The 13,381-nt window shown below is 45.3% G+C and overlaps 1 protein-coding gene across 1 annotated transcript in view; it reads left to right on the forward strand.

Moving 5' to 3' along the window:
* Positions 1-325: 325 nt before the first annotated feature.
* The window catches only part of LOC140620627 (guanylate cyclase 2G-like), a 45,360-nt gene continuing 32,304 nt past the window's right edge, over positions 326-13,381 (forward strand). The window contains 8 exon segments of the mRNA XM_072804752.1: positions 326-627; positions 629-707; positions 3,006-3,354; positions 4,856-4,965; positions 8,011-8,196; positions 9,377-9,521; positions 12,334-12,446; positions 12,449-12,481. Coding sequence (XP_072660853.1) covers positions 326-627; positions 629-707; positions 3,006-3,354; positions 4,856-4,965; positions 8,011-8,196; positions 9,377-9,521; positions 12,334-12,446; positions 12,449-12,481 — 1,317 coding nt within the window.

The raw sequence follows: 13,381 nt of genomic DNA on the forward strand, positions 1-13,381 counted from the left end.
TTTACTGGTGAGGGAGGGATCTGAGAATTAGGCAGATAATGTAGGGGTTATGTGACCTTCCCAGAACCATGAAACTTATCATTGGTGTCACTGGATCCATTACCAGGTTCTTGCTGACTCCCTGCCTGAGCTTCTTTCAATACTGCTGCTTCTAGATGTATTAGAACAGACTCTGAAAAGGGAAGGTTTTGGTTAATTAATGGTACTGAACAGAAGCATGCTGTGATCCTCAGGGAACTCTGCATTGTCATTTAAGCTCCTGGCATGAGTGACCAGCAGGCTGAGTCTCTAAGTTCTGCAGTGATACTGTTGTTAGATGCCATTCATGGCTCTCAGGATAGGTGCCAAGGCCTCACTCAGATCTGGGCTCTGTTTGGGGAATGAATGTCATGCTGCCCACCCAACACTAGTTCTGACAGTCTTTACCAGTATGCTGGTGACTTGGCTTGAGGCTGCTAACCTCACTGTAGGCTTCCAGGCCCCCTAGAACATCTCCCATCCATTCAGTGTGCAAAGGTTGGGTTCAGGCCTCCAGACTGCCATGAACAAGATTAACTCAGAGACAGTGGACCTTGGAAACTTCAGCTGGGAGTTCACTTATGCCAACTCAACTTGCAGCATCAAGGAGTCTCAATATTTTCACCAGTCAGGTCCAGAGAGAAGAGATTTCTGCCCAGTTTGGACCAGCATGCCCAGAAACAGCAGAGGTAAAGTATAGCCTTCTAAAAACTTTGGCTGAGTTTTCATTGAAGAGATGGTTTTAAAGGTAATGGAACAGATATGAATAATCTCTTGGCAAGGATGACATTATTATAAATAGGTTTGGGGTACCATTTCTTTGAGATGTAATTAGAACAGTTAATATTCTCTTTAAAGAAGGCCCTTCATATCAATATTTGTTAGTTTGCTCACTAACTGGTGGATGGTCACTAACAAACTTGTGGATTGTTTGGACTTGGTGCTGTTGTGTGTAGACTTCTTACTATTTACTCAAATGTTGTCAGCCAATTAATGTTTTGTTTCAAACAGAAAAACATCATTTGTTTGTGTAGGTTTCCCTTTGGTGTGTAATAGATTATTCAGGGGTGGTAAGGGTAAATGGGAAAGAGTGAAATACAACAGATTGCAGTAAACCAGGGCAAGCAAAGAAGACAAATGACTTGTATCTGTTTATTTTTTTTCTATGAAATACTTTTAATTAATTTATATATGCCCACCACCTGCCTAGTAACTACTAACCCATATCAGCTACTCCATCCACACACCATTAGAATTCTTTTACTGTTTTCCATATTATTATTATTTATTGTTATTTTTTAATAATAGATTTATTTTTTATTGGTGTTCAATTTGCCAACATATAGAATAACACCCAGTGTTCATCCTGTCAAGTGCCCCCCTCAGTGCCCGTCACCCATTCACCCCCACCCCCCACCCTCCTCCCCTTCCACCACCCCTAGTTCGTTTCCCAGAATTAGGAGTCTTTATGTTCTGTCTCCCTTTCTGATATTTCCCACACATTTCTTCTCCCTTCCCTTATATTCCCTTTCACTATTATCTATATTCCCCAAATGAATGAGAACATATAATGTTTGTCCTTCTCCGATTGACTTATTTCACTCAGCATAATACCCTCCAGGTCCATCCACGTTGAAGCAAATGGTGGGTATTTGTCATTTCTAATGGCTGAGGAATATTCCATTGTATACATCCCACATCTTCTTTATCCATTCATCTTTCGATGGACACCGAGGCCCTTCCACAGTTTGGCTATTGTGGACATTGCTGCTATAAACATCGGGGTGCAGGTGTCCCAGCGTTTCATTGCATCTGCATCTTTGGGGTAAATTCCCAACAGTGCAATTGCTGGGTCGTAGGGCAGGTCTATTTTTAACTCTTTGAGGAACCTCCACACAGTTTTCCAGAGTGGCTGCACCGGTTCACATTCCCACCAACAGTGTAAGAGGGTTCCCTTTTCTCTGCATCTTCTCCAACATTTGTTGTTTCCTGCCTTGTTAATGTTTCCCATTCTCACTGGTGTGAGGTGGTATCTCATTGTGGTTTTGATTTGTATTTCCCTGATGGCAAGTGATGCGGAGCATTTTCTCATGTTGCGTGTTGGCCACGTCTATGTCTTCCTCTGTGAGATTTCTGTTCATGTCTTTTGCCCATTTCATGATTGGATTGTTTGTTTCTTTGCTGTTGAGTTTAATAAGTTCTTTGTAGATCTTGGAAACTAGCCCTTTATCTGATATGTCATTTGCAAATATCTTCTACTTGTATCTGTTTAGTTAATGGGATTAGCTTTGCAGAAGTCCTTAGTGTCTCGTGCTCCGAGAGGTGTGGATACAAAAGCAGAATATGAAGGAGCATCGCAGCCCTCATTCTCAAAAATACTGCAGAACTGTCGTTAGTGGCTGCTATCAAGTGAAGTTCATGTTTGAACTTGGATCTTAGTCTCTTCTGGAATTTTTCTTTTGATACATTTCTAGCTGTCCAGAGCCTACCCATTCTTTCAGTGAAGTTCAAATGCCACGGAGTTTTTCTTCACTCCCCTACCCTCACTCTTTATATCCCTAATTCCCCAATCAGAAGTAATGTCTTACTTCTCTTAACTCCTCTAAATCCCTAGCCTATAAATATTGAAGGGTATATTTAACTCTGAAGCTATTTTTATATGTCTTACCTTCCATAATAGTTGATCATAAGCTCCTTTAAGAGCAAAGTCCTCCAAGTTGGTTGTAAATAGGTTCCTAATGACAAGTATTGAGAAACGAATAAGGAACACATTAGTCAATAAATGCTTGCTGTGGTGATTATTCTTGTCCTTTGAGATTTTGCATCCTCAAGATGGCTCCAAGACATTATCATCAATATTCCAAAAAAGAGGGTCCAGTATTACCCACAGACTTACTGAATCCTAAGTTTACAAAGATACCTTACAATGGAGTTTGAGTATAGTGTAAACTCAATTATGGAAAGACATTCTTTTTGTTCTTTTCAAGATTATTGGCTTGCTGGACTCAGAGTGGGATATCCCTGTGTTTGACTTTGTTGGACAAACTGCAAAACTGAAGGACAACTTCTTATATGACACCTATGTGAAACTTGTGCTGTCCATGCACAGAATTGTTGATGTGCTCCAGAGAAGTCTCCAATACCTCAGCTGGAAACATATTGGGATGTTTGGAGGTCACTCTGGGACTTCCTCTTGGGATGCAGTGGATGAATTGTGGAAGGTTGTAGAGAATGGACTCAAATCCCATTTCACCATCACTGTCAGTGTGAAATACACCAACAATGATCCAGCCTCGTGTCAAAAGAATCTCAGGGCTGTGTCATTGGTTGCCAGAAGTAAGTAGGAAAGAGTCATCTGTTGCTTATGTTTAGAGAGACTAATAGGAAAAGCAGATTGTTTGAAAAAAAAAACTAAGAACTATTCATTTTTCTATGGGGGTAAAAAGCAGAAGGAAATAGGGTGCAAAATTAATGATACATAAAAACATCACCAACAACAAAGTTGGTTTTTTTCTTCAATCTAAAGTGAAATCCCTGACACAATAGTGTTATGATGCACAGAGTAGGTTCTGGAAGCATATTCCAGGTGGGCTGGGTCCTCACATTTGGGTTATTGTTTAGAGCATGGGCTCTGGAGATAGACAGCCCTAGGTTTGAAACCAGCCTTTGACACTTTCTAGCTGTGTGCTCTTGAGCAAGTACATTAACCTCTCTGTGCATCAGATACCTTCCCCGAAAAATGGAGACAATCATCCTATCTTACAGAATGATGAGGATTAACTAAAGTCATATCTGTAAAGTACTGAACATAATAACTAGTCAGCATAAGATAGCAATTATTTTTATTGTGGTACTTAAGAGGCTCTACTTTCTAGCATGAATTAGTAACTGACTCCGTTCTGTTCTTCAAAGAACTTAAGCCCCCTATAGTCTTTCTGGCCTTGGGACTGGGGACTTGCTGATCCCTTGGGGCTGGAGTGCTACCGCCAACTCACCCCACCCCACCCCACCCCACCCAGCACTCTTTCTACAGGTAGCTTCCTTTCATCCTTCCAGACTCAGCCCAGAGCCCACCTCCTCCAAGGGACCTTTTCTGACTACCTGATATGGAGCAGTACGCCCCCACCACACAGACACATTAACATCAGAGCATCCCCTTCACCAATTAGAATCTTCAATGATCTGTTTAATGCCTTCACTTGTATGTTGTGTGACTGGCAGCTTCCTGAGGGCAGGGGTCTTTTCTCTCACGGACTGCTGTATCCTGGGCTCAGCACAGTGCCTGACACACAATTGGGATTCAAATTAGCAGATTGTCATTTACCTCATTTAAAAAAATAAGTCACCACTTCGTTTGGGTGTCCTCAAAATGCATGCTGATGTGTTTGGATGGAAGAAAAGCTCGATGGCCCGTTCCTCCTCATCCAAACTCAGAAGGTCTGAATGCTCCTGATTCTGGGTTATCTGGGAACTCCTCCTAACTGCTATGTGGCTGGTGAGTCACAAGCCAGGTCTGTTGCTCTGAGTGAATTAAATGAAGAAACTAGAGCACAGAAGCGGCCACCAACTTTTTTGGCTTGTACTTTGGGAGAGACCCGCAGTGAGGATTTTTGTTCTGCAGGAAAAAGCTGCCAGCGTGGGGGCTGCTGACGCATTTTAGGAAGCTTACATGCTGGGGATGGTTTAGGCATTCCTGTTTCCTAAAGCATGCTCAAGGAAGGAGAAAGTTCAGGTCTCATTTGCTTATTTAAAATGGTTTCAGGCCACACTTTTTGAAAAGTGTGTATGCGTGTGTATGTTCGTGAGCATGTACAATTGGCTTTTTTTCTCTTCTTAGTTGTCATCTTAATCTGCAGCTCAGAGGATGCAAAAACTATTCTGCTGGCTGCAGAGAACCTGGGACTCAGCACAGGAGAATTTGTCTTCATTATTGTGCAATGGTTGGAGGTAGGGGCTGATAAGCCCTCAGTGATCCCCACAGTAAGAAGTAACAAGTAGGGGTGCCTGGGTGGGTCAGTCAGTTGAGCGTCAGACTCTTGGTTTTGGCTCAGGTCATGATCTCAGGGTCGTGGGATTGAGCCCCATGTTGGGGTCCATGCTCAGCAGGGAGTCTGCTTGAGATTCTCTCTCCCTCTTCCTCTGCCCCACCCCTGTTCACACTCTCTAACATTCACTCTCTCTCTCCCTGAAATAAATAAATAAAATCTTTTTTTTTTTTTTAAAAAAGAAGTAACAAATAATGAACACTTGCTATGTGCCAGTGCATTATCTCACTGAATACTCACTACTACCTTATATGAGTCAGGCTCCCTTACGTCTGCATTTTATGATCAGGGCACTGAAATGGACCTGAAAGAACGTACCCAGAGTTCTTCTGCATAGTGAGTGAGAAGTCCCTGTTGGAGCCCCAGCAAAGGCCTGGAAAAATCAACATACTGGTCCCATTCGGCAATTCTTAAGTGGTTTTATCCATGTGGTAATGATCGGGATGGCTAAAATGTACCACGTCCCTTCTCTAAGTCCCTATATGTACACATATTACTTGTATTTCTGCACTCAGTATTCCTGAGAGCCCTGAGAGGCAGATATTCCAGGCATGAGTTACACCATCAGGGCACTCATTTCCAACAGCCTTGTGAGGTAGATGCTATTAGCATTCCAGACAAAGAACCAGAGGCTCAGATAACTAAGGTACCTGACCCAAGAGCTCAGGGCTCCTGAGTGGCATAGCTGGGTCTTTTGGACACTGGGACTGAGCCCCAGTAACTCTGCATATGGAGTGTTTATTGGGTGCCAGGCCCCACTGTGAGCACTCGATATACTGAAATCCATTTCAACTCACACCACTCCATGGGGAGATACTTTTTATTTTTCTTATTTTATAGGTAAGGAAACTAAGTCCCTGAGGGCTGACATAACTTGCCTGAGGCCATGTGACTAGCAGGAGGGAGAACTAGTCTTCAAAATTCAAACCCAGGTGGGCTGGCCTCAATGTCCATTTAATCACCACATCACACTAGCAGGCTTCTAAAAAACGCCATGTACATTTAGCTAAGAACAAGCTATATAATTTTTATAGAAGTTTTATCCTTCTAAAGTGAGCTTGTTTTGTTCTATTTTTTAAAACTTATTTCCTGGAGAGAGAACATGAGTGAGGGGAAGAGCAGCAGGAGAGAATCTACAAGCAGCTTCCCCACTGAGCAGAGAGCCCAAGGTGGGACTTAATCCCACGACCCATGAGATCATGACCTGAGCTGCAAACATGGCAACTCTTAACAGACTGAGCCACCCAGGTGCCCCATAAAGTGAGCTTGTTTTATATAATCATAATCTGAAATGGAGCAAAAGGGAATAAAGAAATGTATAATAATATTCTGGATTTCTTTTATTTCTTTATCAAGAAGTATTTTGGATTACCCAAAGTGCCTTAGATTTCTCTGGGCAGTCAGTCATAATTCTCAACATATGCCAGACTTCCCAGAACATCCTCCCACCTCCCTTTGTTATTGCTGGACACCACTTTCTCTTCACTTCTGTTGCTCCTGCCTGCAGCAGATGAGGAGAGCTGGGCCCGGTCTTGTACTGGCAGGGAAGCCTTTCAGCCCCCTCATCACTTTCTCCCAAAACCTCGGGATGATTACATTCCAATTGGCTTGCAGTGGCAGAAAGCTTACAGAACTAAAAATATACCACACAACATCCATGCAATTGAATTCACCCTGCTTTAAAAAAAGAATAGCATAAATCCACTCTATGAAATATTCCCACTATAGGCTTAGGTGGGGGAAAAATCAAGATGCAGAACAGCATTATAGTGTGATACTATTTATGTAAAATGCACAGGCATGCACTTACACACTCCTCTGGACAGGCCTAGAACAGCTGGAAAACTCTCAGAATAGACAGGAAGGGGCCGTGGGGGAATCACGGAGGAATCTGCTGTACTTCATATATATACATACAATGAGTGGGCATTAATTTCATAATAATAATAATGTATTTGTCATTTCTAATGACAAATACCCACCATTTGCTTCAACGTGGATGGACCTGGAGGGTATTATGCTGAGTGAAATGAGTCCATCGAAGAAGGACAAACATTATATGTTCTCATTCATTTGGGGAATATAAATAATAGTGAAAGGGAATAGAAGGGAAGGGAGAAGAAATGGGTGGGAAATGTCAGAAAGGGAGACAGAACATAAAGACTCCTAACTCTGGGAAACGAACTAGGGGTGGTGGAAGGGGAGGAGGGCGGGGGATGGGGGTGAATGGGTGACGGGCACTGAGGGGGGCACTTGACAGGATGAGCACTGGGTGTTATTCTGTATGTTGGCAAATTGAACACCAATAAAAAATAAATTTATTAAAAAATAAATTAAAAAGGGAAGAAAATATTGTAATACAGCTACTAGATTACAAACAGGAAAAAAAAAAAAAGCAGAGCGCTCAATGGAAAAATACACAAGTGGGCCTGGAAATATTTACCAACATTTAAAATGTTGTTTGGAAAGCTAGATGTTAATATGAAGGAAAATAGGATAAACCTATATATTTTCTGCAATAGATTCCCCCTCCTTTTTTTTGTATTAGAAAATAAATACAATTATATAAAATTTTATTTAAAAAAATAATAATAATGTAGATAATAATGATCCTAACAAACCACTGAAACCACAGGCAGAAAAATGAGAATCAACAGTCCTAAATGTTTAAAGTTTTTTTGCTACCGATTGCTAGAAGGTAAGATTTCTGAATCTAGGCTGCTTGACACCCCACATGATTTTTTTTATTCTTTTCTATTATTTTTTGGCTTCTGTCCCACGCTTCAGTGCTGGATCAAAAATGTGGACCTAGCATGGCAGGCCTCCCAGAGTCATTGTGTTTCAGAGAATTACAAGGGAGAGATTCAAATTTGACATTGTCTTTATGCGGTTCCCTTGAACAGGGTTATTTCTTACAAATGGTTGCATTTATTTCATTGTGTTTTAGGACAGTTTTTGGAAGGAGGTATTGACAAATCAGAAGGTGACACACTTCCCCACCATCTATGAGTCACTGCTTCTCATAACTCTGGACTCCTATGGAGAAGACCCTGGAGATGAAGGCTTCTGGAAACAAGTCTACCAAAGGCTGAGGGTACCGCCCTTCTACAGCTCCATCTCCGCGGAGGAGCAGGTCTGGTATGGGGCCTCCCTGCCCCCTCCTTGGGGGGTATTTGTGTTTGGCTGATAGTCTCCCTCTTGTATCCCCTCTGCTTGCTCCTGTCCCCTAACACACATACACACAGATATACACACATGCATATGCACGCACACACACACACAAACACACACACACACTTTCTCATCTTCCAGAGCCCACAGTAAACAGTAGTCTGATGCTGTCTTGTGAAATCTGCACCCCAGCACCACAGGGTAGGACAGAGGTTGCTAGGTGAAATGTCAGTGGCTTTGGAGTTAGAAACCTAGGCTCCCATCCCAGTTTTGTTATTTACTAACTGCAGGTCTTGAGGGGGGAATTGCTTAACCTCCCTACACATCTGTCTCTTCACCTGCAAGTTGAGACTCCTGAGGACATCTGCCTCTGGGCTGCAGTTTTGAGGATCTAATAATCCAGTAAATACATGGAGGTGGACTCAGATCACGACAATTCCCTTTCCCAGCAGGGTGCCAGGACCAGGAACCAGAATGGAGGGATCAGAGATGTGGAGCTAGGATAGATCAAGGCAAGCAGATGGTTTGGGATGGGAGAAGACACGTGGATCCTAACACAGAAGAAAAGACGATCAATGGATAAATATTTGGGGGGCATCATCTACTAAATGTTAGCTCTGTACCAGGTTCTATGGGGAGAACGGTGCCTAGCCCCTTGGTAGGCACTTATATTTTTGTTGACTAAATGAAAAGAACATATAATATTGAAGACCTGCTATGTGCCAGGCATTTAACTCTCCTGATATTCACCATGACTGTGGCTTTCTCTTCATTTCGTAAACAAGCGAAGTAAGATTCGGAGAGATTCAGAGACGTTATGGAACTTACCCCGAGCCTCACAGCCAGTAAAGTAGCAGAGCCAGCTTGGCTCCCAAATCTGCCCTCTTTCAATTAAACCATACTCCCTCCCACCTTTGGCTTAAAGAGGTGCTCCCAGATCACGTGATCTAATTGGGATCCCCTTTCCCCAGGCCCCAAACAGGCAGTGTCCTCTGTGGTAGCACAGGCCCAGGCATGTGGGCGGCCCTCCTCCCCCCCTGGAGTGATGGAGATAAGGTGCCTGTGTGCATGTGTGCATGTGGTACGAGGGGAGGAGGATGGAGAGAGTCCTCCCTGCCTCTGCCTCCCCCACTGAAGGTGAGCTCTTATTGGCCTACCTTCACGACGCCGTGCTCCTGCACGTGGAGACGGTGCGGGCGCTGGCCAAGGCCGGGAGAGAGCTCCGGGATGGGTGCCAGGTGGTCCGCACCCTGAGGGCTCCAGCCAAGGGGCGCTGCACGGCGAGGGGCTTGGCCGCTGTGGGTTTCCCTGCACCCCAGACTCAGGCCTGCTGCTCCTGGCGGTGGGGCTTTGAGAGGCTGGGCCCGTGGCTAGAGGCCAGCCTCCTCGAGTCAGGGAGTCCCTCCGAGGGAGTTCGGTCCTTCCCCGGGGCTGGTTCAGGTTCAGCCTTCAGGCTGCCAGGGCCACTCTCTGTGCTCTGTCCAGAAGGCTGCCCAGGCCGGGGAGAGGGCCTCTGGGGCACGTTGTCCCCTGGCCACCAGTGCAGACAGTCTCTCCCACAGCTCCTTTCCAGCTGATTCCATCAAGAATAAAACTCAAGGCTGTGGGACCTGATTCATGACTCTCAGCCTCCAGTGATGGGTTTACCCTCTCTGGCTTTCCTGGCAGTGGTGAGGATGGATAGGCTTGGCAAGGACTCACTCGGTGTGCTGACCAACTGCTACTGCTTTTTGGTGTTCCAAGTTTCTCATTTCCAAGACAGAGCTCATAACCTCCTGCCACACATGGTAATCATAGCCAGAATGGATCAAGGGCTCACCTCATACCAAGCTGGGTTCCAAGAGCTTCTGTGGGCTTTCTCATTTAATCCTCCCACAACCCTTGAGGCAGAACTATTACTGTTTGGATTATATTATCCAGGGGAGTAAACCCAGGGCAGAAAGATGATGCACTTGTCTGAGGCGACAAGGTCATTAGATGGTGAAACCAGAAGTCATACTCAGACCTGAGTATGACTTCCCCTAGGAGCTCAGGTTCTTACTGTTGTGTTAACACTGAGGTGTAGCTGACACCTCCTGAGCGCTCTGCACATAGTATGTGCTCATTAAATGCTAGCTATTTGTGTTTTCATTGGCTTTTCACTCACCTGATACATGACAGCCTAAACTTTGTCCTGAGACTTACAGAGGCCAGCCAAGGCCTGCTTTGGGGGGTTTTCACAGACTCAGTTCACATGTGCTCCATCAGGTCCTTTTCCAAGAGGAAAACTGGTTCTCCTCCCTCCCTTTCTTTATGACCCTGAAGCATTTGCTTGAAAAAAAAAAAAAAAAAAGAGGTGGGGTGAGTGGGGAGTGTGTCTTCTTGTTCTTATTTTATCCTCTCTACCAGATTAATTTAGTTCTTCTCTCCTGCCCTTTTAGAAATTTCTAATGCTAGAATTAGGGGAGGGCATGAGGGCCAGCAAAACCCTTTAAGAGAGCCCAAGGCATGTCACCTTGGGGTTCTGGGGTGATTGGGCTTTCAGAGACTCAAGGCTGGAGGCCACTCACTCCTCCTAAACTGGCTTCTGTTCTCTTATGAGCTGTAGGACCCGCCCTTGACAGAAGCAGGATATAAGTCTCTGCTTCTTGTCTTCATTTCTGCCACACAGTGGCCAGGACCACAGCCACAGAACTAGTTAGGGCTGCAGGTCTTTACACCAATCGAAAAGAGGCCCTTGGCCAAGGAGGTAATATTAGGAAACAGAGCTCGCCTCCCCTCTTGGTGCAATGAGGAAACTTCATGCTGAAAGCAGCAGTGCTGGTTGTGGCACTTGCCCTGGCCCCTCTGTGCAAACCTTAGCAGGGAGTTGCACTCAACCCCTACATTCAGGGTGTCAGCACGCCTGTGCACAGCAAGGCCGTGTGGGCTGCTGGGAAGGAGGCGGGGGCCCAATAGGCCTGCCTCTTCCCGGCTCTGAAAACCCAGGGGAGTTGACTTCCTCCCTCTGGTTGTTAAGGATCGGATGCCTCCTCTGCAGGGTCAACTGGGACTAGTTGTGTGAAATCACCATGACTTGCAGTGCTGGGCACGTAGCAGGTGCTGAATAAATGGTCCTCTAGAGTCCTGTCCCCATTAGGAACACATCAGCAGTGAGTCCTATGTCAGGCCACGGGTCCTTAGTCGCAGGTGTGGAGGAGCTGTGCTTTACTCCTCTGGGATCTGTGATGTGCCCTTTGTGCGTGGGGCTGAGCACATCTAGCAGGGACAAAGAACACACCTTGGCCAGGACCAGGCCCTGTGCTAATGCCAGGCACAAACCAAAACGAGGAGGGAAGGGGCTCACTGAGAATAGAGTTTGCAGACTCGTGCCTGGGGCCTGGCATGTCACTGACCTTTTGTCACATTTGATTGTTGTAGAGAAGCACAAATCTTGGGTTTTATGTGAAATTAGTTAAAAACGGCTTAGCCTTTGAGTCAAATACATATTTAAAAAAAAAAAAAGGGATCCCTGGGTGGCGCAGCGGTTTAGCGCCTGCCTTTGGCCCGGGGTGCGATCCTGGAGACCTGGGATCGAATCCCACGTCAGGCTCCCGGTGTATGGAGCCTGCTTCTCCCTCTGCCTGTGTCTCTGCCTCTCTCGCTCTGTGTGTGACTATCATAAATAAATAAAAATTTAAAAAAAAAAAAAAACGGCTTAGCTTCTTCTTCTTCTCCTTCCTTCTTCTTCTTCTTCTTCTTCTTCTTCTTCTTCTTCTTCTTCTTCTTCTTCTTCTTCTTCTTCTTCTTCTTCTTCTTCTTCTTCTTCTTCTTCTTCTTCTTCTTCTTCTTCTTCTTCTTCCTTTAAATCCTGGGTGGGCTCTCCAGCATAGGCCTAGCAACATATACCTCCCTTCCCAAAGTGGCTTTTGTGCTCCATAAGGGGGCTCCCTCTGAACCATGTTGGTTTTCTCATACTCCTCCTTGACTATCCCTCAGATTCCCGGAAATGGCAAAAACCTCTGGGCTGGCTTTTGGTGGCTTTGAGGTGGGGGTTCTGCTGAGAGGAGCTGGCAGGCTGGCATTTTGAGCCACAGGCACCTCTCCCTCCTCTTCATCATGGCATCTTCTCTCTTCCCAGGAATCACTGGCCCCGTGATTGTGGATTCCCAGGGAGAAAGGCACATGGATTACTTGGTCTATGCCCTACAGGAATCCAGAAACGGGTCCCTCTTTCTTCCTTTCCTGCAATATTACTTTCCAGCTACCAGAAAGTCATCAGGTACTGGGCGGACACTTCTTGGCATTTAGATGGTGCTACAGGAAGGGACCTGGGAGGGGAGGGTGGTCTGGGGGTTCCTACTGTGAGGCCAGTGTGGGATCTAGCTCCTGGAATCTACCACACAGGTTGTCTGTAGCTCTCTGAACTCTCATGAAGATCAACTTTGGGCCTTTAAAATAATCTTGCTCTTGATCATGGGTGTGGCTCAGCCACTTCAGATTCCAGTTTAGAACACAATACCACCCAAGTGCACCTCCATCGGGACCTGGGCCTCCTCTGACGCAGCAGCCTGGCAGTCCCACTGGCCTGTGATCTTGGGGAGAGGCCCTGGCCTAGGGGTGATAGAACACAGTGACCCCCTGCAGGGTTGAGTCCCAGCTGGCCAAACCCACTCACCCAGGCAGCCTGATTCCCAAATGGAGAGCTTGTGGGCACCTGGACCTGGGTGCTGTCCTGGGTTCCTGTGCCCAGGAATCCTTAGAAAACTCTGTTTTTCCCCTCTCAGCTCTAAATCAATGAGAAAACTGAAAGGAAACCTAAAAGTTAATTGAATTTCTATTTGTCCCCACAGTCACCACCCCTAATACAGATTTGATTTGACACTTTTTTCCTCCCTACTTTCTTGGAATTTTAATGTGCCAAAGTAAGTTGGCCCAGGAAATGAAATAACCTTGGCAAAATAGACCTTCAGTGTTGTAGGAGCAGGCATTTTCCAAGTTAGGGGAAGATGCTTTGGTCTGTTAAGCGTCAGTTGCTCTGTAACAAGATTTGTCTCTATCAACCACAGGAGAAAATCCCAACAGTGCTGGAAAATTGGCACATCATTTTTAAATCAAAAGTGACAGGGTTTAAATCAAAAGATTAGGCTTGCTTTTTTACCCAACAGAAAGATATTGCCCTTCCATGA

Source organism: Canis lupus, chromosome 29 (genome assembly GCF_048164855.1).
Source record: "Canis lupus baileyi chromosome 29, mCanLup2.hap1, whole genome shotgun sequence".
In the NCBI taxonomy this organism is placed as follows: Eukaryota; Metazoa; Chordata; class Mammalia; order Carnivora; family Canidae; genus Canis; species Canis lupus.